Source organism: Equus quagga, chromosome 1, assembly GCF_021613505.1.
Source record: "Equus quagga isolate Etosha38 chromosome 1, UCLA_HA_Equagga_1.0, whole genome shotgun sequence".
Classification (NCBI taxonomy): domain Eukaryota; kingdom Metazoa; phylum Chordata; class Mammalia; order Perissodactyla; family Equidae; genus Equus; species Equus quagga.
Genome location: NC_060267.1, coordinates 155078082 through 155104800, shown reverse-complemented (window position 1 = coordinate 155104800; position 26719 = coordinate 155078082). Strand labels below are relative to the sequence as shown.

General features: G+C 40.5%; 1 protein-coding gene across 9 annotated transcripts in view; it reads right to left on the bottom strand.

Annotated features, from left to right (window-relative positions):
- Positions 1-26373, bottom strand: part of NEK10 (NIMA related kinase 10) — a 216797-nt gene extending 190424 nt beyond the window's left edge. For 8 of the 9 annotated variants that reach the window (XM_046644179.1, XM_046644190.1, XM_046644185.1 and 5 more), the window contains exons 1-5: positions 26236-26373; positions 10319-10429; positions 9975-10035; positions 2069-2199; positions 295-393 (exon numbers count right to left, since the gene is read on the bottom strand). In XM_046644179.1, the coding sequence (XP_046500135.1) occupies positions 295-393; positions 2069-2199; positions 9975-10035; positions 10319-10392 (365 nt within the window). In that variant the 5' untranslated portion in view covers positions 10393-10429; positions 26236-26373. The remainder of the gene's footprint in view (positions 1-294; positions 394-2068; positions 2200-9974; positions 10036-10318; positions 10430-26235) is intronic. The other variant, XM_046644204.1, reaches the window with a different exon arrangement.
- Positions 26374-26719: the final 346 nt, after the last annotated feature.

Here is a 26719-nt window from a genome sequence, read left to right as displayed (position 1 = left end):
TGCAGAAGTGTACCATGAGGATGTTGGCCATGGTGTTACCCAATGTCTCTTTCATAAGAACCCAGGCAATAAACTCCTTCTGAGTACCCAACCTCAAAATAAGGAAAACAGTGTAACTTGAGTGTTTTCTCATTATAAATTCGCCTCCTTCTAAATGGCCTTTGCTCTGTTTCATCCTCTAAGTACGTTGTGTTCAATCCTGTAAACTGCTTCAAACCATATGCTAGGAACAAGATATATAAAATATGCCATTCTTGGGTAAATGTCTGCTTGTCTTCCCTGGGACAATCTTACCTGCATATGAGTCTATTTTTCACCAAGGCTGTAAAGATCTCCTGAAACAGTTTATGCTGGGGATGTTTGCTGAAATTTCTCTCATTCTTGTAGTTTATACTAAGATGAAACAAACAGAAAAGCATTTTGTAATAAAAATTAGTTAGGCTGCCTCAAATTTACCAATACAGAGAAAGGTGACCTGTATTCATGCAAACATTGTAGGATCCTTAGAATTCAATATATTGCTAAAGGCAAGTATCAATTGTTAAAATAAGAACTAGAAATTCAATTATAAAGTTAAAAATAAAGATTATAGTCAAGCATATATATTTCATTTTAACATTAACTAAATTATTGCCTATAAGCTAGCTACAATTGGTCAGAGGAAGAAAAGGATATACAGAGAGAAAGAATGATTGGAGCACATTTTCTACACAGCTGTGCAATGGCACAGAAGGATTCCCTCCTTTCGCTTTTCTACCCACCCACGACCTCATTGGCTGCTATGGCTATTAACACTAGTGGGTGTCATACATATTTCCCTGTAGGTAATAAGGATTTATCAAACATAGTCTACACTCCTTCAATAGTGAGAGTTTTTGTGGTTGCTGATTGTCTGTATGTTGTGTGTGTGTGTGTGTGTGTGTGTGTGTTTAACAAAGTCTTAAGATATTCCAGCTTCAGCTTCTTTTTTTGACAGACCATCAAAGAGGTTAAAAATACTCCCAAAACATTCCACTTTAAAACTGGGAGAGGATAAGTGATAATGCACAAAAGGGTCACATTGCTACAGAACATATGATACAATATTTTTGTGCAAATTAGAAGAGACCAATTTTAAGATCTAGGCCAAATAAGCTGGAATTGCATGAACATACCACCTCAAAGGTAAGTTCTGTAGCCTCATATTGCCATTTGTACCGTTCTGCCTTCACAGTCTTTCAGATGTCATTGGACAGTGTGCCCCTACCCTAGTCAGGTGAGGGCTGTGATGGCTTCTTAGTACATGGACACTGGTAGACAGAAAATATAACACTTCTTAAAGAAGTTAGTGTTCCTCACTAAAAAATGTATTTTAAAAACATGAACTCATGTAACATCATGTGACTTTTGTGGACTATTAGATTCATTGTCATAAAATGACAGGGAAATAAAATCTTGGCCAAATAAATGACTGTTCTAGAATATTCATGTTGCTATTTCATGCCATTCATTATTTACATGGCACTTAGTGCCAAATAACCGGAGCACATTGTAAAACTGAGAGAACCACCTCCTGGAAGGGGAGTGGCCCACGAGAATGTGGAGCTTCTAGAAGGTCTACATGGTGATGGCAGAGATAAACATGGGCTGACGCTTTCAATGTTAAAGGTGCGGTGCGACCTCTTCAACTGAAAGCATCAGTTGTTTTGACAACCAGTCTTTAGCCACCACATCTGTTCACAGCAATGGCTTCATTTATGCCCCCTCATTGTTGGCAAGATATGGACAGACCAAAAGCTGAAGACAGAGCTTGGAATCAGCCTAGCCACTTCCTCGTGGAGCAAAAGCCAAGTGTACGTCAGCAAGGTGTCCTGAAACTCCCAGGTCGGTTTCACCGGTAGTCTTTAAGCCTGTTATTTACACACTATTTCTGAAAATGGTTTAAGCACTAACAAAGTTATTAAATTAAGAGTCCTAATGGTAAATTTTGAAATGGATTTTAAATTTTAGCTTCCGTGACAAACTTAAATAAAGCTTGGGGCTAATTGGAATAGGTTGCTGAAGACAAGGGAGATACTGGATTTCTTACCTAAAATTTTCAAGTTCAACAGCTTCTGTGGACTCGTGCCACTGACCTCGAGCTCTGTGTCCACTCGCCTTGATGGCGGGCTCAGACTTCGTCATGCTATTTTGGGCACTATCAAAGTTAATGGCTGGAAGCTACAGAAATAGAAGCACAGAGGACATGAGGATAACAATTCAGCACAGGATAAAGAAAGTAACAAGTGGAGGGAGGGAGGCAGGATGAAAGGAATGAGTTTTTTCCAAAGCCAACAATTAACATGACCGCTGTGTCAAATGTAGGGGTTTTCCAAGATGTAGACATCTTTGACTTAAACGTTTACTCTCTCTACCTTAAACTTCTTTATTTTTCTTCATGGCTTGTAACACCACCTGTCATATCTTACAGTTATTTATGTATTTTCAGTCTCCCTTGATTATACTGTCAGCTAGACACGAGCAGGAACTTTCCTGTTTCTGTTCAATGCTGTATCCCCAGCACCTCGAACAGTGCTGCGGATACAGGTCTGGGTGAGGCCTGGGCATTAGCAGTTTTGCAGTTTCATGGGGATTCAAATGTGCAACCAGAATAGAGAGTTTCTGGACTCAGCTAGAATATTCTGGTACGAAGTAGAGTCCCAAACTGAGAATGAGTAATCATTCATTCATTCCATTCATTCACTTATTTTTCAACATATACCAATCATACACATTGGTTGCCAGGTTTTAGGGATATAAAGGTAAAGAAGATTCTATCACTTTCGATCTGTCTGGACATCCTGATTACTCAATCATACTAATAAAAGTCATGAAAATATCTTATAGAATACACCACAAGAAAAGTAAAATTTTGCTTAAATTAACTACGACAACTTGAATATGCCCCCATTTAAAATATGAACTGGTAATTATTTACATAATAGCCAAATTATCAGTATTCAGATAGTTTCACTTACTACTATTTACCTATAACTGGGATAACTCTGAGAACTGTTTCTTATATCACAGTAAAGCTGAGCATTGTAGAAACAAATACCCTATTCTTCCCAAAATACAAATGAGGGATATTCAAAATTAGCTAAATTATTACAAATGATGTAAGAAGAGCATAATACAAAAAAATAAAGGATTCATTTTTCAGTAAATCATTCCATTTGATATATTATTATAATTATCCAGTAAAGCTACAATCTGTTGTACTTGTCATCCTGTTCCATCGAAGTATTTGATAGAAATTGCATAAAGACATCATTGCCTTATCCAAAGAGAACATGCCTGACTTCCCATAAGGCAATCAGCTTATGGAAAGATGCATTATAATAAGGATGCTGTTTAACTGATAACAAAAAGTCCCCCAAAACCCTTCTTCACCATATGCCAGCCACAGTTGAATTCTCAAAATATTAATAATAAATCTTCCACCCTGTAAAACTACCTGTCAATCTCAGTTCAGTGGGTCAATCCACAACCACCACAAGACAACAGGCCTTGGGCACTTGAGGCAGTAGAGCTTAGCAGTAAAGAGAACAAACTCTAGGCCAGACACCCTGAGTTTAAATCTACCATTAGGCAGCTGTGTGATCTTGGAAGTTACTTAATCTCCCTGTGCATCAGTTCCATGTCATTAAAATGGAAATAATAATAATAATAGTATGGAGCTCAGAGTTATGAAAACTAAATGAGTTAGTATTTATAAAGCACTTGCTATGTGCCAAGTGTAGTTCTAAGTGCTTTATAAATACTCTTTTAATCCTCACAATTATTCTCATCGTATAGATAAATTTGCTAAATAAATAAAATTTGTCCTTACAAATTAGATGATTTCTGGATGTGATAACCCAGATGATATTGGACATGAAGTCACAGCAACAAGCAAATTTTCCTGTTACACAGCAAATGTAGTGATACAGCAAACAGAAGATGGGTTTTCCAAGCCCAAGGGGTTTCGAACCCTCTTGCCATTACCATGACTCCCAGAATACGGATCGCAAGAGAGAAGATAGCCAGAATAGAGAAAACAAGCCCAGTCCACTCAGGGTAGAGGGGTGGAAAGCTGCACAGCTTGCAGGCATTCTGTTCACCAGCAGAGCAAGCAGCTGGTATTGGGAATCAACTCGTGGAGACCCAGTGTATAAGATGGACTTGACATCCATAGCTACAAAGACAAGGAACTTGATAATAGGAACCTTGTAGTAACCAGCCCTAGACAAAAAGTAATGTGGGTTCAGACCCCAGTTCAAAAGCCAGAGCCTTTTCTCTTGGCTGTCTAATTCCTGTTTCCTTCTCTGTTTCCTTCATCATCTACCATATAAGCAGGTCCGGTAAAATCTGTGTGACAGTGCTCACCATCTGGTATAGCACAATCAGGCTATCTAGAGTGGCAGAGCCTGGTGAGTAGCCCCCTCACAGATTTCTGTTATGTTAAGCCATTGGTTCTGTTAAGCTACACTACATCTGACAGATTATTTTAGGCAACCCAAAATCTGAAATTTCAGACATCATAAATATAGCATAACACAAAATCACATGGATAATTTTACAGTGTGTCTTTCCTACAAGTGATGGACTTGCAGACTTCCAGATTTGAAAACTTTCCCAAAAGGCATAGGATCCAACCATCGATCATCATCATCACCATCACGACCATCATCATAGATAACACTCATAAGGTGCTTACCACTCGCCAGGCACTGTTCTAAGTGCTTTGCAGGTATTAAATTTATTTAATCCTCATAAAAACCCTATTTGGTAATTACCATTTGATAGATGAGAAAACTGAGGCACAGGGGCTAAGTGACGTAGGTTACATATCTTGCAAGGGGCAGAGCTGGGATTCGAATCCAGGCAATCTTGCTCCCTCTCCAACATTTTCAGTCCTCCAACATCTATTTCTGTATCTTCAATGACGAGAAACACTGTATCAAGTCAGCCCATTTGCCTTTCAGAGTTCTACTCTTCACACTGAATTGAAAATCCGTCTTTCTGTGTTGTGTCCCTGTCTTCTAGTCCAGCATCACCTCCTTTCACAGTATTGGAAAGGACTGAATTGTTTCTTTAAACATGTAGGGTGAGTAGTGCTGGGGTAACTCCCCAGACTCCATGCTGTGAGGACAAACAACCCTGTGGAGAGGCTCCCACCAAAAAGCATCACCAGTTTGCCAGCCAGGTGAGGCAGCCATCTTGGAAGTGGACCCTCCAGTCCCAGATGATGTTGACAGGACCACAACCCAGCTGACGCTGACTGCAATCCCATTAGAGACCTGAGCCAGAACCATCTAGGCAAGATGCTCTGAATTCATGACCCACATGATGGTGAGAGACAATAAATAATCATTGTTGCTTTAAACCACTACATTTTGGATTGATTTCCTGTGTAGCATTTGATAACAAATCCACTGTAGAATAAAATAAGATCCACAAGTCCATATGACATAAGGGAGTAAATGAAAAAATAAACAAAAAGCGTAGAGTGAATAAAAAACTGTGTCCCAATTTCTGGCTGCATTACACTAGTCACCCGTCCCAGAAACCACAGTAGTGTTTGCCCACCGGCCATGTGCTGCAGGCTGTCACTTCTGATCACGTTTCAGGACTAGGCTCAGACAGCCTCCTGGTGAACAGCTGCCCATGCCTTCCTGGGTCCAGCTGCTCACTCCCGCCCCAGTGGCATTGCTGTGCAAACCTCTCTTACAGTACTTAGCACAGTCTAATACAATGTCTAGTTGACACGTCAGCCTTTCCCCCACGCATTTGGCCACACTGAGGGCAGCATCACATCTCTCCAACTTTGTGGCCTTAGCACCTCTGACAGAGTCTGGCACATAGTAGGTGTTCAAATGTGAAGCTGTTGAATGAATGCTTACCTTATCCCAAGTCTCTTTGCTAAACTGATTCGTCTGATTCACCACCTCCCAGTGAGTTTATCCAGTCAGCCCGTTTATTGCAGACACACAATTTACCAGATGTGTGAGACACTGGATATATAGTAAGCAGAACAGCCATGGTCTCTGTCTCCAAGGAGTTTACAGTCCCGTGGGGGTGGGGGAGGGGTTAAACTAGCATGAGAACGTGCTGCAAAATTAGTGAACAAGGATTTGTTGGGGTAGAAAGTAGAGGAGAGATAGGGTGGGTCTTGGACCAGGATGCCAGGAGTGTCCCAGAATATTCCAGGCAGATTTTTACACAGGTTGGAAGCCAGAGAAAAACTGCGTTCTAGAACCTGAAAGGTACCTGAGCAGCTTGAACAGTATGAGTGGAAAGGAAAGAGACTAGAGATTGAAGCAAAGGGCCTCCCTAACAATTTGATCATGTCACTTCTCTTTGAAAATTTCAACATTCCCTGTTGCTTATGGGATCAAATACAAAATTTGTAAATGAGCCTTCAGACACTGCATAATTTCTTCTAGCTTTATTATTCCTTCCACTAGAAATGTCTAGTCACCATTTTTCTTAAATGCTTGTTATCTTCTTTCCTTCAGATACCTGATTATTTTACTCACTTCACCTAGAATCCCTTTCCTATCAATGGATGGAAAGCCAGCCCATTTTTCAAGAACCATCTCCCTCCTTGGTTCTCAAGCTAAAAGTGGCTCTTCATCCTCCCCAAATCCATATCCCCACTCTCCGTCCAATCCATCCAGGATTCATGTCTTGACTTATCATATATCATAATTGTCCTTTCTATGCTGGTCTCTCAGAACACAAGATGCACGCCGTATACTCTTTCTCTTCACAGCATCTATCAAAACCTCTTTTATTTCAAGGCAATGAATGTAATGAATTAATTTTTCTTCTTTCTTCCATCTATTTTTTTAATTGCAAACCAATTTCTCAGCTGCCTGTAGCTTTAAATGTAGAAAAAAAATTGAATTCCACCTCTAGACAGATTATTTCAAGATTTGTGAAAACCTCTGATGAAATTTCCAACCAACTTTATAATTTCATTTTGCTTCAACAACTCTGGGACGATTCTTTTTCTTGAATTATTTGGTTTCACTGGGCTATGATTATTCCACCTCTGTTTGTGATGAAGTGGGGCCCCTCTTCCTCAGTGTGTCTCTGTCCCCACTTCAGTCCGACTGTAGGACTGTCCAACAGAACGGTAGGCTCTACTGTGGTGAAGAAAGATGCACAGAGGCACACAGAGCAAACAGTGAGGAGAAACAAAAGTAGAACACTGGAACATAATGAAACAATGAGGGAAGTGGCTTGGCTCATTAGAGGTTTAGATTTAGGACATTTAGTTCTTTGCAGTTCTCCTCCTAAACCCACAATGTCAATTTCCTTCGCAACCAGTTAATTGGCCATCTTGGCCTATTTGCAAATAACAGGCCAGGTCTTGTTAGAACAGAAATTCAGGTGAGTGGACCTTAATCCCAGGTTTCCCTTTTCAAATTGACTGCTAAAAATCTCCCAGCCAATTGTGTGGCCCACTTGCACATTTTGATGGGCATTTCTGCCTGTCTCTGACTCCACCTTATTCCCAACTCTTGTTTTCTTGCTTCTTTGGTCCTGGTTTTAATTTATGATAACCTGTCACACTTGATATATTTTTATAAGCCTCCTTACATTCTTTCTTAAACAAGCAAGGTATAAATAAATTCTTGATTTATTCTTTCCAATATCTTTCTCCTCCTGTAAATGTCTGCACACTATTTTACAGAAAGAAGAACAGGGTGTTCAGAATAACATTTATTATTTCAAAATTACAAATGCATGAAAGTTTTATAAACTGAATTAGGAATGAATTCTGTGAACCTCAGGACCTTCATATAATTGAGGGCAGTTATTTTCATTTTTTCTTAGAACAATCTACTTTCTGAATAATTCAAGAATTACAAATATGCATTTTTGTACGCATGAAATATTTTACAAAGAGATATGCCATGTGAACTTGTCAGAAAACAGACTGAAAATTCTAAAATTGGTTAGGGGGGAGGAGAGACTATTAAACTCACTTTAATTAACAAGGAAGTGGTGTTGAAAGGGAACACAATAGGTCTAGTCAGCATGAGCTTCAAAATTGGAAAATTAGAGCCAAAAAACCACCATTGGTGTTTCTTTTACCCTGGCCAGGAGGTTCTACATACTCATGTAGTGACCTAATTCTTAAGTCACAATTCAATTTAGCAAAAACTGACCAAAAACTCATCGAATAGAGGATGCATGAACCAGAGGCAAAGTCAAAGTTGCTGGCATTGGGAAATATACAATCTAGTCAGGAAATTAGACATGTAGACAAGTTCTTCCAAAATAAGGAAGAAAATAATGCCACAACAGTGGAAGAAGGTGCTTTGAGAAGAGACAGTTGACTTCTAGAACGGAAGATAAAGGAAAGCTTTTTTCTGGAAGGGGTGTTCTTAGATTTGGGTCTTGGAAACAGATAATGTTTTACAGGAAGAAAATTTGGGAGGAGGGTAAAGTTGGCAGAAGGGAATAGTAAAAGAAAAAGGTAGAAGTCTTTGACATTATGGTTCCGTCTTCGGATGTACAGTGAGACAGAATGGGAACTATAACCAAAACTGTGTGCTGAGCCATCTGGCTTTCCTTACTAAGAAAGAATGGACTTGACTTGGGCCAATCATTCAGGAAGGTTTGTGAGCAGTGAGCCAGGAAGATTATTTTTGCAGTGTGGAGACAGACAAAGGGTAAGCGTGACTGCTGAAATGGATGGATGAGAAGAAAAGATTTCCTGGAAGGTGGTGGCACTAATAACAGAGAAGAAGGAACTAACAGGAGAAAAGATATTTTAAGCCCATGCATACTCCAAATCAATGCTCATTCAACTATTTTTTTAAACTGTAATTCAACTACACAAGTCATTTAGAAGATATCTTCAGTGGTTAGTGGCACACATTGAAAAAATGGAGTGTTTGGGTTCAGATCTGTATTCCACCACTAGCTGTCTGTACGGTCTTGGATAAGCCACTTAACTTCTCTGTGCCTCAGTTTCCCAAACTGTCAAAGTGGGAGTTGTAGTTAGTAAGATGCAGGTAAAGCACCAGGAACATAGCAAGTGCTCCTAAATATGAAGTATCATTATTTGGCCTTTATATGCCAACAAATCATTAGAAACTCATTCTCCACTATAAATAAATAGATAAAAATACTGTAGCTCCCTGGTAAATTCAGCTGACTTAACAAAAGCCATCAGGGCTAAATTACCAGCACAGGAGCTCCTAAATAAATTTACTTAAATAAGTATAGCTTAGTAGATTTGAGAGCCATGCCACCAGAGTTCAAGTCCCATCCCTGCCATTTACTAGTTGCCAGTGCTAAATAAGTATCTGCTATTATCATTATTATTAGCATTGCTGTGTTGTTTCCCACACCTCCATGGATGACCTCTAATCTCATGACTCTCCAAAGTCTTATAGAAAAAACCAAAAAGAGACATTTAGAGATAAATTCAAGCAGAAGTACCATTCTTTCCCTAATAAAAATATTAAAATGCTATAATAAAAATGGCCAAATCTCAGTCCTCTCCCCTCTTTTCAGTGAGATACAATTTGCAGTAGGCCTCAAGAGTCATACTGGAGCAAGTGGGAAGAATGAAGAGGGGTGGAGGGGAGAAGAAAGGAAATGTGATAGTGTTTTGGAAAAATCAATTTCCATAAAGCTCTGAAGAGTCAAACACGGGGCGTTCAACAGAAGAGTATGCTGTTTCTAGACTGAAGATCTTTGCTAATGGGACACGTGGCAATGAAGATAGCATAAAGCAGGGCCCAGGAAGGGGAGGAGAAGAATGAAAAGGCTGTGGATTCCAAGTCTTGGCAGAACCTGACCAGGCATGAGAGAAACAGCCAGATAAAGAAACACAAAACGTGACAGAACAAAGAAAAGTAGACATATCATTCATAAAGATGTCAAATGGAGCCCTTTGGAAATATGTGATTTCTCTTTACTAATACATGCACTTTCATTGAAAACACTACCTGTTGTTTGCTTGATTGAACGTTCAAAAGGCACCGAAGTCTTTTAAGATCTGAATAGTCCCTAGGAAAAAGAATAACACAGTGTCAACCATCAGAAGACTCCAGGGGAACTAGGCGTATTACCCACTGATGGCATTACCACGTGGAGGTTCGCTTTTATAGACTGAAACATATACACACTAAACATTTCCTTTAGAACTCTAGAATTGATCACACGTTTCAGTAAACACTGTGACCCAGAGGAGCAGTTGTCAAGCGCCTACTGTATTTCTCAAAAAGCCTTTATATCTGGTTGCTGGCCATTGCCTAAGTTAATAATTAGCAAGGACTCAGTATGGGGTTACCTGGTGGTGATTCCCTGCTGTTTTTTATCAGTTGATTTTTCTGTGGTCTTCACCTTTTTGTCTTGATCAGGCATTGTAAAACATCAATGCCCCAGAATTAACATCGCATTCCTTTCAAAGTAAACCAGAGGGAAAAACTTTAGTTGGGTTGTGTGCTCCAAAATATTCTCAATTAATACAGGCAAAATTCTCTTATAACACTTATTTCTAACACAATAATAAAAACGCTAACATGAATTCCATTTACTATTTATCATTTAAAGGCCTTTGGATATACTTAGGGCATAGCTTATAATTAGAGTAGCCCAGGAGCCCATATTTTCTGAGTCATCCTTGATTTCACATAGAATGACCCCAAGTATTGTGCATGTCAGGGAAAGGGCCTTCATTTTGGGTTTCCAAAATATATATCTATAAGCAAATACCTAAAGCCCAACTGATGCCTTTATGACATCCTATTTGTCTTTTTCCACAAGCATCCTTAACCATATGCAGTTAGTTCACAGGGTTCCTCCCTCATCATGGGTCATGCCCCTAAGAGTCCCAGAGAAAGCCCCACAGACTCACAAATAAGCTTTACAGTAAAGAAGACAACACATGATGTCACTGGATTTCCAGAATTCCTAAAATTTTTGAGCTGCCACCTGAATCCCCATGTGAGTTAACTTCACTCATAAGCTCTTCTGCAAGAATTGAGTCAGTCTTGCACAGCCTCTGAACTTACTCAACCATTCTGTTAATAACAAGACAACAAGCCCAAAATGGAGTCACTAATGCTAAGTCCCAGGTCACTAAACTTAATTACAGTTTCAACTTTCCCAGAAATGGAAACTTAAACCAGTCAATCAGGAATCACCTGATCAGTATTAGTTAGGTAATCTGCTCGATAAATCCCTGCCAGCCCCTTTAGGGAAAGCAATGTGAAAGGATTTCAAACTAAAATGAAACTGGAGTATATGAAATGGAGAATCTCATGCATGCACCCTCAGAAGGACAGAACTTAAAAACTGAGAGACTGATTTCTTGTAAATGTCTAATTTGTAGAAGATTGAGACTTGTCTACTGACCAATGAACATCCGTCAAGAATCCTTTGCGATCCTTGAACTCTGGCTGGACCTCCCCCTCTTTGCACTCCTTGCCCAGAAATACCCAAACCCTCAAAGATCTTGCCTGTAGCTTGCTATAGCATGCATTTCAAAGATTGCAATTCCTCTGCTATTCCCATATAAACTCAATTTCTGGTAATTAGAGCTTGCCTCAGTTTACCTCCTTATTTAGGTTGACAGTAACCTTATAATAACCAATCCGCTTTTTGCGTAGTGTAAGTTCCTTGTTCCTGCTCCCTTCTGCCTATAAACTCTTTGATTTTGCACAGCTTCTCAGAGCTCCTTTCTATCTGTTAGATTGGATGCTGCTGGATTCATGAATCACTGAAAAGCCAATAAGATCTTATAATTTATTCCGTTGAATTTTGTTTTGCGACAATCCAGACAATGAGGCTGGCCAGCCTGGGAATACAGCCCCGTAGGCATTTCAATCTTCTGAATTAAGCTTTGTAGTCATCACAGTCACCCCTTCCTAGGATAAATTTTAATACTATTTCCCACTCCTACTCAAAAGAGGAGTATGAGTTCACCAATGGAGAGAAACAATTTATTTGTTTGCCTTTTTTTCCTTAATCGCTTCTGATTCAATTGTTAATTTCCAGAATAAAAATAAAAAGAAAGTTGAAGGTACTCATGCATTCAATTACATAGCAAATACGAAATGAAATAAACTATTGGTTTAATTTGATTGGATATAAAATTTTCCAACTGTGCTTCAATGCCACAGCTTGACTTCAGAGTGTTTTCAGGCATAAAAAAGCATGCATGATTGTCTTATAATTGCATGTCTCAATGTCTTACGAAATCAACGGTCAGAATCCAAGTGTTCCAGAGGTATTTAGAGGTGAAAGAAATGTGCCAATGGGCGTTTCACTCAACAGAATCCAGTAAAATTTAATTTTGTGAAATGCACAAAGACAGTTTAAGTATTTAAAAATGATTTTCCCACTATAGTTGTCATATTTGTGACAAAGAGATGAACTGGAATAAGAGTTGGGGACCAACGCTCTTAACACAGATGCACACCCAAGAAAAGCACAATATTAATATTTTAGGATTGTGCCTAGGACATAGCACCACAGACTCATTTATTCAACAAATATTTAGTGGATGTTTACTATGTCCAATCACAAACATTTTGAAAATTGCTAAAAGTAAAAGAGGCTGTCACAGGTATGTGATTCTATCACAGGAAAAGGAAACCTACTTAGGAACTTTAAAATATGTTCTGTGAAATATTCAGATAGAGATTCGATTCACCATCTGCTTTACTTTGAAAAGAAAGAAAGAAAAAAGGAAGGGAAAGAGGGAGGGAGAGAGAATGGGAGAGAGGAAAGATCTGTAAATAATTTTTTAAAAGCAAAAGATCCAAGTGCCTTATATATGGATATTAAAATGCCACAAAAGTTCTAAAATAAATAGAAATCCAGTCAAAATAAATTGAATCTAATTTTACTTTTCCCTCAAGGACAGAGGGAAAATTCCACATAGACACACTGGCCTGTTGGCTTCAAACTCCTGCTCAAACCATAGCTACAGACCATTTTGGAAGTCAGAAATGAAAGCCACAACGATCAGCACAGAAAAATATGTGGAAAAGCACAGGCTTCTTCTGCTAGAAGGAGATCACATCTACCACAATCCAGCTGTGCTAAACACACCGTCTTATTCCCCTGTTTAATCCCCGTAATTTTATTGACCTGCTCTGTGAACAAGAAATCATCATCTATTAGTTTTATCAGTTTCAGATTAGCGTCTACTCTGTGAGCTGGAAGAGTGAAAATAGATAACTCCCTGGAAATGTTTCACTTAATTAACCAATAAACAAATTCACCAGAATCAGTAGAAACAGACAATTGCCTTTAGGCTAAAAAACAAAATCTTTTCTACTTGATGGCTGTTAATATGGAAACTATTCTGAAAATAACTTTGAGAATTCAGGACTGCTTAAAATATTTAATCCAATCCCACTATACCATCATCACACTATACCACTGGTTCTAATCTAAAATGAGGGCGGGAGGAGGAAGGGTAGTTCATATCTTAAGTCAATAGGCCCAGAGACAATTTCCTGAGGAAGTGTTCCCCAGAGAGGTCAAGCAAGGGTGCTACCTAAGGCAAGAACTCTCCAGGGGGTAGCTTCAGTCTGATTCCATGGGGAGCTCTGGAGTGTAGGTAATGTCTCAGAGCTGTCTAGACCTGAGGGAAGGGACTTGGGCTTTTGTGCTCCTGTGGCCTTCAGTCATTGGTTAAGAGGCACCAATGGAAGTCATAACCCCCAAGACATTCCTGTCTGGGGGCAAGAAGATTCCAGTAGCTTGAGGGGAATCTTACAAAAAAGAGTCATAGGAACTGGCTGTTAGAAGCAAAAGAACATTGAAGACAACACCTGGGTCACAGAAACAGTCTTAAGGGATGGGAGAGGCTCTGGGTGGAATGCTCATGTCATCCACTCTGATCACTCCAGTGGAAGAGCTGTGAGTGAGGAAGGTACAAGAATCTTTGCTGTGGATACCACTGAGCAGAGTCTACCACAGCAGCTCTCAACTATGGAGTGGAGTTTCCCTCCTCCTTTACTTGACCTCTAAAATGCTAGCATAACATCATGGCCTAGCAGCTAGCTCGGTCTTTGGCCCACATCTCTTCTCCCTCTGCCCCTTCTCCCTAAGAAATCTCTTACAGTCCCATGGCTTTATGTACCATCCATAATTCCAAATTTATTTGTTCAGCCCTAACCCCATCCTGACTTACTGAATTCACAGCCACCAGCTGGACGTCTAGTGGGCATCCCCAATATAAAATACCCCAAACAAAACTCTTGACCCCCACCTCCAGTATCAAATTCCCCTGGTGCTCCCTGTCTCAGTCACTGGCACCACCCAGCTAGTCTAGACAAAAAATTGAGGGGTCATTCTTAATCCCTCACTTTCCTTTACCTCCTATGTTTAAGCCACCAACAAAATCAGTGAGCTTTCACTCGTCTCTACTCCCACTGCTATCACTCTACTCTGAGCTGCCATTTCCTCTTGCTGGACCACTGCCACCGCCTCCTCACTGTTCTCTCTGCTTCCACCTTTGCTCCTCTATATCCACAGGAACTCAAGGGATTAATTTAAAATGTGAATCAGATCCTGCCACTCAGTGGTTTACAACCTTCCTGTGGCCTCCCACTGCACTTGGCTTCTAACCATGACTTTCATGTCTCTGAGCTCTTCTATCCTGTCCCTCTTGCTTACTCCACTTCAGCCATGCTGGTTTTCTCCCCGGCCCAGGAACACGCCAGCTTCATTCTTGCCCGAAAGCCTTGGCACTTAGTGCTTGTTGTTCCCTTCTCATATTCTCAGGCTGGCTTCTTTGTGTCATTGAGGTCTCCGCTCAGATCGCCCCTCCTCAGTGAGGGTTTCTCTGATGAACCTGTACGATATACCCACCCCCACACATTCATCCTTACCACATCACCCTGTTTTACTTTCTTCTGGAGCTTGTCAACATCGGAAATTCTCTTGTCCTCTTACTGGTTTCTTTGTACTAGATCACAAGCCCCATGTGGGCAGAGAATGTGTTCATTTTATCCACAAACCCCCAGGCCACAGCACAGCACTTAGAACAGTGCGTGGCACAGTGTGAGCACCATATAAGAATCAAAAAATATTTGTGTCACAATCTGTAAGGAGTGGCTCAGGTATTTTTTCACCAAATTTTGTGAATTATTTGCTTTTTAACAATGGATAAAAGAATTATGTAAAAAAAAAAAAAACCCGTCTCATTACTCTTTTAGTTCAAAAATCTTTCATAAAGTTTCCTTATAAATCAAATCAATTGATGAGCATTTGTAATGTTATAATTGTCATGAAAACACTCGAGAATTATCTCACTGATTCAGTCTTTAGGAGGGAAATTAGAGCTCTGTATAAGATAGTATTCACGAACAATGCTTCTCAAGCTATCTATGAAGATTTTTTTTTTAAATTTACAATCTATTCTGGACTAATACTTTCGGTCTACAACCTGTTCAGCAGGATAAGTCCACCGAGCATGTGCTCACATATCTCAGCAATGTTGAATTGCTGTAAACATTTCTAAATGCTTACTCTCGATTTTATACTTATTTCCTCATGGACCAGTAATATGCCAGTCTGAAGACCATCCGAATAGCACTAGCCTAAATAATTGAAGTGTCTACTTTCAAATAACAATATTCTTTTCACGGCAACTCTAGGTGATCGTCAGAGAACCACTCCTCTGAGTACAGAGTCTGAGGGACTAACCCAGTAGTTGTCAATTCCCGGACAACCAGGAGAGGGTGAGAGTGAGCTGGGAGAGGCTGAGACAAGTACCAGCCCGGGCTGAACCTGGGCTCCCCACTTAAATCCAAGCCACCCTACTTCTCTGGGGTTCTGCGTCCTGTTTCATTTGAGAAAAGGGTTCCACCGCTAAGAACAAAAATAGAAAACCACTCATTTTCTAACATTTATTTTACAGATGAGATGAGGCCAAAGAGATTACACTACTTGCTACACACATACTCACGTGGATTTTCCTTTGATTCTAAATGGGAAAGCTGAAATTGAGTATTTTTTTCTTTAAAGAAATGGAGTGGGCACAGAAGGAAAGACTGTATATAAAACACAGATGCATGTCACTTTAAAAAAAGAAACTTTCACTATCTTTCATTTGTACATCTCAGCCATGGGACCCAAAGATCGTCTCAGATGAGAGAGAAAAGATCTTCGCATACCTCACAGGATAGGATAGCCAGAGGGGTCTGGTGTGTACAGCACTAGTCAAGGACAGGCATGATCACAGTTGACTCATGGTTAAATTTTTAAATCCATTTTAAAAAAGGAACTCTCAAAAGTAATTCCTTTCTTCTATTGTCATCTGAAATTTGGGTTAATGCTAAAACAAGTCCCCAGAGACAGACACCTCGTTTGCTCATGATCTCTTGGTAATTGCAGAGTAAACACACATGACAGGGAATGATATCCATGCCATGGTAAAATTACCTAATTGACTGTAATTAATCTAAATTGTGCAATATAAACCCACTAACTCAATCACATGGTGAATATTTGTGATATGGTCTTCAGATTCTCCACCCAGAAATTTTTTTATTCCACAGTTGCCTTAGCAGCTCAAAAGATCCTTAAATGGCCTCAAGTTTACGAAAGATAAAACAGAAAGTCATTTGATTCATTATGGGAAGTAGCTTTAAACCCCATAAACTCCTTTTTTTTCCTTCTAATCACTTAGGTTGCATCTTTGTAAATATTCCTCTTTTTTTATTACATTTACTAACAGTTAAAAAAAAAGCACTTAGTAATCGCAGTAAGAGAGTTTGGCATGACCAAAGGTAATTACCACTATGGCCACACCAGGTTTATTAATTTGAAAAAGCACTAAAATAAACTGCTATGAACCCTACCACAAAAAGAAGTTAGAACTTCCTTGTACCGACAACAGGAGTCCTTCCTTCCTTTGATGAATTATGGTTAACCTCCATATTAGCTGACAAGTTTCAGTTCTGGCTGTGTTCAAGTCAGCATTACAGAAGCTTAGAGAACTTTCAGCCTCAGAACTGGCTGACAATGCAAAAGGAAAAGTCATTTCTCCAATCCCTTTACTGTAGATATTTTCTCTCTAAATTCCTTTAATAGTGGTTCTTTGAAAAAAGTGGTTAAAAAAAGATATAATTCACTTGGAGCAACCAGAACTAAGAAAAATGGGTTAAAATGCATGGGTTAAACATTAATTTTTTAACCATGATAACTGTACCTTGGTGATGCAAGATGCTAACATTAGGGGAAGTGGAGCGGACGGAATATGGGAACTCACTGTGCTATTTTTGCAGCTTATATATAAGTCTAAAATTATTTCAAAATAAACACTTAAAAATGCATTGGCCACTTTAGTTTATTTAAGTAAAGTGCTTTGAGAATAGAGAAAGGGTTTCTTTTTACAAACAATAATTGCACTTAAACTCACAGATACAGTGATTGGTTTTTTCAAATTAGTTGTGTCTTAGAAAACTATACATCCTGCACAGGAAGTGTCAAGTTAAACTGGACAAATTACTGGAAAATAAAAGACACACACAGACACATTTTAAAAGTAAAGTGATCAGGGGCTGGCTCCATGGCATAGTGGTGAAGTTTGGCCTGCTTGGCTTCAGTGGCCCAGGTTCATGGGTCTGGATCCTGGGCGAAAACCTATACCACTGATCAGCCATGCTATGGGAGCAACCCACATATAAAGTGGAGTAAGCCTGGCACAGATGTTAGCTCAGGGCTAATCTTCCTCAAGCAGAACAAGAGGAAGATTGGCAACTGATGTTAGCTCAGAGCTAATCTTCCTCAGCAAAAAAAAAAAAAAAAAAAAAAAGGTAAAGTGACCAAAAAGTCTAGGAACTCCTGTAAGACACATGATTTGCTTAGACCTATCACAGCTCAAAAGGGAGTCTGGTCCTCTAAACCGTAGATGTGATTCTATCCCTTATATCACATTGTTATTGTTCTTCAATGGGAAATATGCTAGGACTAGAAGAACAGAGACAGTCATTACAAGAAAGAACTTTAGAGAACATCCAGCATCAAGGGTCTAGCACCTTCCAGGCCCAGGACCAGAATGTAAATGAATGACAGGTGTAGGGTAGATGATAGAGAGTGGCAAGGCTTCAGTCAAACCTAAGGCGGCACATCTTCTCTAAAGGGATTCAAAATCACATTAAAAATAAAGCAAAACAAAACAAAACACCTGCACAGGACACACAAAACAGATCTACAGGTCATCAGGTGCAGACTATGATTTGGCGTCCTTCATTTAACGCATGAGGAAACTGAGGCCCAGAGGGGTCAAATGTGTCCAAGGCCACACAGCACCTTTAGGAGTAGAAGAAGAACAGAGCCCACTCATTTTCAGGGTTTCGATCTCAATGGCAAACTCTGGGGTAGATGGGAAAGAGAGAATTTGTTGACATTAGCCTTTAGCCAAGGGCGAGGGTGAAATAATAACAATCAATGCTTGCATAACTTCACCTCCTGGACCCCGGAGTTCTCATAAACATCCATTCATTCATCCTGGTCCACTCATGTGAAATAGGTAGGTGGTGTATTTTAATGTCATCATAAGGTGGAAAACAAAGACACAGTTGCTATAGAACCTCCATTGGCAGGAGTGTGTTGCCAGCTAAGGGCAAGTATTCTCATGGCCCTGCTCCTGAGTCAGTAGACTGGACAACTTCCTTGTGCAAATAGTTTATACTCTTAACAATTCTCTATTTTATATTTAAACAGGCACTTGAGAGTAAAAGGAATAAAAAACGCTAACAGTATTCTGACAGTCTCCCACTCATTTCCCCAAACACTTATTGACCATCTGCTATATGGTAGACACTCCTTTAAGAGTTTGCCTCATTTTCCTCTGGCTGATAGTAACCCAAGTTGGTCAGAGAGTGCTGCTCCAAAATCAACTAGAATATGTGGCAACAGATACCATGAGAATATTCTTATTTTCAACCTTTATTCCCATTCAAATTCACATTTTTCATGATAAAGGGAAATACTTGCAAATATGAATGTAGACTCCATGGATCACCTCAACTGCCACTGCATAATGATATTTGTGATATGTCTGTGTCGGTGTCTTACCCGGCTGCTAACCCTAGCCTACTCGGGACATAGTTTATAACATGACTGTGTTAGAACAAGTGAACCTGAGACCCATATATTAAGTAGGGATATTGAAAAAGGAAAAAAGAGCCAGACGATGTGAAGGAAGAATTTATATTAACCAGTCAATGAAAATAACTAAAGTAGCACACTAAATTTCTCTTTTCTCATTGACCCCAAACTTAGCAAGATTGCATTCTATTTCCTGTTCCTGTGTGAGAGAGAAAGGTGACAACGTTATTCACCCATTCCTTTAAGAAATAATTATTGATCCCTTCGTATATACTAGGCACCGAGGATACTGCACTGAATAAGACATGGTCTAAAGCATGTTCCCCAAAAAGTTAACCATCATGGGAATAAGTCATGATAATAAGTGAGTCACAGTGGTTATAAGTGAATAAGGATTCAGCCCAACCCCCTAGACCTTCTAAGGAGGAAGAGAACGCTGGGTAAACACACTGATGTTCACGACAATTGGTGGCACGCAAGAAACTAGAAGTACTTTCTGAGCCATGAAATAAAATTAAATTTCATTGAATAATATTTCATTTTAAGTGCATTTTATTATTTACAATGTTCTAACTGTGCACAAGACACTACTGGGGACTGCCAAAACAATCTCTTCACAACTCAGTGTGTGTAGGAAATCATAAATCTGTAGGTTAAACAATATGAAACTTGATATTAGGCCTTTAAAAAAAAGGACAATTTCTTATGTTTCAGCCTAATACAAGGGACTAAATAAGAACACTAGAAATGTCAAAAAGCAGAGAAAATTAATTTCCAAAGGAAATTATAAACTGAATGAATTCAGGGGAAGGAAAATCACTGTGGGCTGAAGAGCACTGGAAAGCTTTGTGAAGTGGGCACTTGAAGAACAGGCAGGTGGGTGAAGAATATTCCAGGGGAATGAACAAAGGGATGAAGCCAAGATCCGGAGAGTGGCTTTGGGAAGTGGTGAGGAGATGAGTTGAGCTGGAGCTGAGGAATGTGGAGAGCAGTGAGTGATGGGTAGATGAATGAGTGGTGGCCTCCAAGACTACAGCCAACTTATGGAACAAAGTAGTCAGTCTCAAAGAAAGTGCGGCTGTTGGGCTTGAACCTCAGAACAATGACGGCTTCCTCTTTGTCACCCCCTTAGCCATTTGTTTACTAAATCCTGATTGTTTTCCTACTCAATGTGGTTCCTGTCTGTTCACCTCTCACTGCCAACACCCTGGTCTACATCATTGCTCATCTGAACTACAGGAGTCACTTCCTAAGTGGTCCCTCAACTTCCAATGTCTCCCAGCTCCCAACAACAAGAAATCTGTTCTCCACACAGCAACAAAAGCACCCTTTGTATGGGACAAATCTGACCAATTAAGCCTTTATAGGCTTCTCATTTATCTTAGGATAAAAACAAAACTAACAAGGCCTGTGGTGTTCCACCAGATAACGTCTCTGCCCCCACCTGCCCCCAGACAGCTCCACTCACATCTGGCCCCTGAATACCTGCCCCAGACCTGTTTCTCCTGGACATCCCAGCAACTTTACTCCTGGACTTAGGGGCCAGATTGGTATGGAAAGGCCTAGAAGGCTCATCTATCATGTCTCAACTCAAGTATCCATTCTTTAAAAAAAATTTTGCCAACTTCCTTGATGGCGTCATAACTCCACCAGGCACTGCCTTGCAGCTCTTAATAAAAAAGCAGATTCAGGTAATAATTCAATAAATACACGTCTGTCTCCTTTAATTTACTGTAAACTAGTCAGAGACAGGGATGACAGCCAGTTTGCTCATCCCAGTATCTAGCACAGTATTGCTAGTTTAACACAAAAGAAGTATTCAATAAATGACTGCTGAATGAATGAATGAATGAACACATCCCAAGAGAAACATGACTGGGAAGCTCCAAGTATAACTGGGGTATCGTTGTTTTGATATGGAGAATAAAGATATGGAAAAAACTATCAGCAAATGAGAAGTTAGTCCCAGCTGAGCAGTATCCAGCTATTACAGAATGTTGGTTTGACAAAAATCTCTTTATAAACATAAGGAGCCACAAAGTAAATAAGACATTCATGTTAAATATGGACGACCTCAAGTATACATAAACAGGACAATAAAATTTTCTAAAGGAAAGATGCGTATTCACAGTTAGGTCAAGTGTGACATCCACATGCACATTATGTGAATGCCGTGGTCTCCACTGATGAGAGTTTGCAGCTTTGGGAATGTGAAATCTTTTGGTCACACCACGGGGATGTGGTCAAAAGGAGCAACAGTGGCGGAGGAAAGCTAGTGTCCACTTGCCCACTGAGTGACCTCGGAAAGTCCCTGGACCTCTCTGATTATTAGTTTCCTCATTTACCGAAAAATAAAAATAACAATATCCTCATTACAAGATGGTAGTTGCAAATAAATAAAGTGAAACCCTTTTCAAACTGTCAATAGCTTCAGAAATATGTTCTTGTGTCTATGATAGCTGTACATACAAATATTATCATTGGTAATATTGTTATTACTTCAATTTGCAGGCTTGTCATGCTCATTTTAGATCATTTGTCTGTATTCACTGACTTTGAGTCACTGATGACAAATACTAGACATAAAATGAAAAAAAAAGTTTTATTTTCACTGTCACAAAAAGTTTTCATTTTAATGTTTTTAAAACTAGTATTATTTAGGGCTTACTTTTGTTTTGTTTTGTTTTGAGGAAGATTGGCCCTGAGCTAACATCTGTTGCCAATCTTCCTCTCTCTCTCTTTTTTTTTTCCCCCCAAAGCCCCCAGTATATAGTGCATATCCTAGTTGCAAGTCCTTCTAGTTCTTCTATGTAGGATGCTGCCACAGTGTGGCTTGATGAGCAGTGTGTAGGCCCAGACCCAGGATCCAAACCAGCCAACGCCAGGCGGCTGAAGCAGAACACACAAACTTAACCACTCGGCCACGCGGCAGGCCTCTAGGGCTTACTTTTATAAGTACTTTGATGTATTTGTTTAATCCTCAGAACAATCCTATAAGGTGGGTAGTGATGTATCTCCAACTCACAAATGAAGAGACTGAGGCACAGAAAAGTTAAGGAACTTGGCCGAGATCTCATATCTAGTAACAATCACAACAATAAAGGCAGACATTTACACGGTGCTTACCTGTGCCAGTGTCGTTCTCAGTGCTTTCCATACATTCATTCAATTCTCCTAACAAATCTATAAGGCAGCTACCATTACTGTCCCCGTTTCAGAGATGAGGGAACTGAGGCTCAGAGAAGCTAAGTAATTTGTCAAGGTCACACAGCTGGTAAGTGGCAGAGCAGGGACTTATAGCCAGGCGAAGCCCTCCCTGTTAATCTAATGCTCTATTAACTCTCATATATTGGTGGCATTTATCCAGCTCTCTAGTCACCTAAATGAATTTTCTAGATAAATGTTTACCCCTTTAATAATCACATATTACGTCATCCATGGTTTTCTGAAATTGATTAACACTTCTCTTTTATGTAAAATACACTAAATACTGTGTAACTTTTTGCTGATGGCCCGGGGTCAATGTCACGGCTGCTGTGCTTTATCCACTCTGCCTCTAGTTTTTATTTTAATTCTTATAGGAGGGTTCTTTAGTCTCTTTTCTAGATATGAGCCAGTTGATTGTCATTCTGTCACTTTGACTCAGCGGAGGGTTGTGAAGCTAGAACCCATGTCAAGTATACGATTCCTAATCTAAGACTTAATAAGCTCTGAGTTGACGCCAACTCCACAGACTCGAGTGCATGAGCTTTATTATGACTATGCAGATTTCAGCTGAGATGAGGGGAAATGTGACCTCTAGATAAGGATGAGTAATTATTTTACCAAATGAGAAATGATCTGTTTTATTCAGTGCTCACTTTCATGTTTTTTATCATCATGAATGTCAGGCATATACATGAATGTACTTAAAGTTCACTTTCCTATGGAAGACCAACTCTTTCAAAAATGTAAGACTCATTTCCGAAAACATGCCACACACCCTGTCCCCAGGTTGACACTTTCTACCCCCATCTTGCTTTATTTTTATCTATTTACTTGTCTCTCTCCCCCAAGTAGAACACAATACGAATAGCTAACATTTACATGGCCCTTCCAATATGCCCACCACAGTTCTAAGATTTCTACATTGATTCATGTAATACTCACAAGAATTCCACTTTACAGATGAGGAAACTGAGGGGCAAAGATGAAGTAACTTGCAAGAGGGCCCATATCCAGTACTTGGGAGCTGGGATTTGAACCCAAGCAATCTGGCTGGAGAGTCTGTGTCCTAAGGACTCTGCGCTACTACCCCTGGGAACGTAAGTTCTAAGGGAACAGTGACTTTGTTCACTGCTGAATGCCCAGGAGCTCAATAAATGGTTGTTGACCATCGAAAGCCCCTCTAGGTCCTCTCCACCTATCCAAGTGCTCAACTCAGTTCCCTCTGACTTCAGCCTCAAAGTTTAACTGGCCCTAACAGGCAGAGTAACATTCTAGGCCCTTCTTTCAGACTTCACTAGCTGTATTTTCTTTTGATCCACCTTTATCCAGCATGGAGCCCTGGACCCATCAGATAGTCAACCAATACTTATTGAATGAATGAGTCTCTTACTGTATCGGGGCTGTTGATACACAAATGTTTGTGATCAAGTAGTACAGTGTGATCAAGTAGTAGAATGATGTCCTAAAAATTGCACTCGACTGTATTAAAAGATTGATTTTTACCTTTTGTGAGCTGACCATGGAGATTTTACAATTCCAACCTTTAGTGTGTTTCTTTTTTTAAAAAAAAGGCTTTATTCTTTTAGGGCAGTTTTAGGTTTATGACAATTTGAGAGGAAAGTATGGAGATTTCCCACATATCCCCTTCCCCCACATCTTCATAGCCTCCCCCATTACCAACATCACTCAACAGAATGGTACATTTTTTACTAAGGATGAGCCTACAGTGGTGCTTCATGATCACCCAAAGTCCACAGTTTACCTTAGGGTTCACTCTTGGTTGTCGTACATTCTTTGAATTTGGACAAACGTATAATGACATGCATCCATCAACACAACATCATACGGTATTTTCACTGCCCTAAATATCCTCTGTTATCTGCTTATTCATTTCTCCCTTACCCCTAAAACTGGCAACCACTGATCTTTTTACTGTCTCCATCGTTTTGCCCTTTCCAGGACGTCATATGGTTAGAACCATACAGTATGTAGCCTTTTGAGATGGCCTTCTTTCACTTAGTAATATGCATTTAAAGTTCCTCCATGTCTTTTCATGGCTTGATAGTTCTTTTTTTTTTTTTCAGCACTGAACAATATTCCATTGTCTGAATGTGTCACAGTTTACCCGTTCACCCACTGAAGGACATCTCAGTTGTTTGCAGGCATTGACAATTGTGAATAAAGCTGCTATAATCATCCATAGGAACGTTTTTATTTTTTAAATATGTGAAAATTTACTAAGTATAAAGCAGTGTGCATTTGATATGGTTTATGCACATTTAGTCTTTAAAACAATCCTATGAGGTAGGTGCTATTATTAGCCCATTATACAGATAAAGAAACTGATTAGAAGCTAAGCAATTTGCTGTGGGTCACAGAGACAAAATGCTGGAGCCAGGAATCAAATCCATGTATGTCAGACTCCAAAGCTTATCTCTTGCAAACTATGCTGTACTCTCTCTTTTTCCCATTTTAAACTTATGCATATAGTGACTACCATCACAATGATATGGCACAAAATATAGACTGTGAATTGAAATAGTTTCCAACTACTTAGGGTCTAGAAATCAAAGCAAAACCTGTAAATTCAACATTGAGCTTTTATAAGCAAAAGCTTCATTGGCCAAAAGTTATTTCTGACTTTTCTGGAACTAATAAGGATGCCATGAAAAAACAGTAACTTCTCATTTTAGAGATTCATTCATTTAACCAGTATTTGTTGGGCCCCTGCTATGTGCATGAGACTGAGATAGATACAACAAGTGGTAAGACAAACGTGGCCTCTGCCCTCACACAGAGAGTCTAGAGGAGGAAGCCCAAAAGTAATCGGGCATTGGGGAGTGAGAGCAGGCTTGGGGAAGGTACCTAAAGTGGAGGCACTGCAGGCAGTGTGAGCAACACGTGAAATTACCACACATGGGAGACAATGCAGCATGTTCTGGAAACGACCAAGATGTAACAGCTGATGGGAGGCCTAACTAAACAGTGTGGATTAGAATAATGGGGGAATCCTTGCAGGAAGTGAAATGCCCTTACATGTTTTTTGGAAAGATCAGTCTAACAATAGAGGGAAAATGGATTAGATAGAGCCACTCTGGAATCAGAGAAGCTGGGTGGATGTTGGATTTAACCAGGGGACTGGTGGAAATTGTAATATAGTGAGAATGGAGACATCATATGGGAAGTGATTTGACAGCTATTAAGAAGATACAGCCTTAACAATTGATGGAAATGCAGAAGAGGCGGTACGTGTCTAAGATATTGCCCGGAATGTGGTTTTGGTAACTGAATAGATGGTGCTGCCCAAGATAGGGAATCAAAGGGCAAGGCAGTCTGGAGGGAGGGGGAAGATGGCGTTTAGGGTTGCACATGTGTGGAGTCAACTGGCAGTTGGATTTTGGGGTCTGTCGCTTCAGTGGTGCAGCCTAGGCTGCAGGTGGAGGCTTTCCAGTCATCAGTAGACATATAGTGCCTGAAGGCATGGAAGAGGACAGGCTCACCCACGTGGAGCAGACAAGCAGAGGGGCAGTCAGAGCAGCATCAAATACGGGGAAGGCAGAAAAGCGACGCCCATAAAGGGTTTTATGAATGAGCCTTCGGAGGTGTAGGAGTAAATTGGAAGAGACACACTCAGACTCCATATAAGCAGAATATTTCCTTCATCGAACTGAAAGGACCATCAAACATCGTTGATGGCACTTTCCCACCATCCGTCCGCCCAACACCAGCCTATGTGCTACGAGACAGGTTCACAGTGACTCACCTACCCGCGACAGCCCGCACTCTCCGCCCCTGCCTCATGTCGAGTGAAGCTCACTCCCGAGGCTTCGGAGCTGCTCCACAAGGACCGGCGGGCATCTCCCTGGAGAACCTGCCCGAAGCTGCGCTCCAGAACAGAGGAACGCCCGTTCCCGCCCCACTCACCGCGCAGGAGGGAGGGTTCCTCCTTCAGGCCAATCTCTAAATCGCCCTTCTCATCGTCTCGGCTGCTGTCACCCGCTGCTCTGGATCAGGGGCCAGTCCCGCCCTCCCGCAGCCCACTCCTGGTCCCCTCAACCTCGGGGGCACCACCACCAGCTGCACCGTTGGTTTTTCAATCAAATCCTCCTTTAGGCCACCAACCGGCGCCGGCTGAGCCAATGCCAACACGTCTTCTTCCGCCTCACCAGGGCGCCTCAGCCAATCAGGAACAGCCGTGCTGCGGCGTGCCGAGCGCCATAGCAACGGGTGACGCCTGCCTCGGGGTTGCCGCAGCAACCAGAGAACGCGCAGGTTCAGGCCCCAAGGCTGCAAGCTGGAGAAGAGGGAGGCGGTTTAGGACTGCGCTGCAGCCGCTACACTCCGACCAAGAGCTACCTGCCTGTGGGCAGGTTTCCTAAACCCTGTGGATTTTTCTTAACTTGGTGTG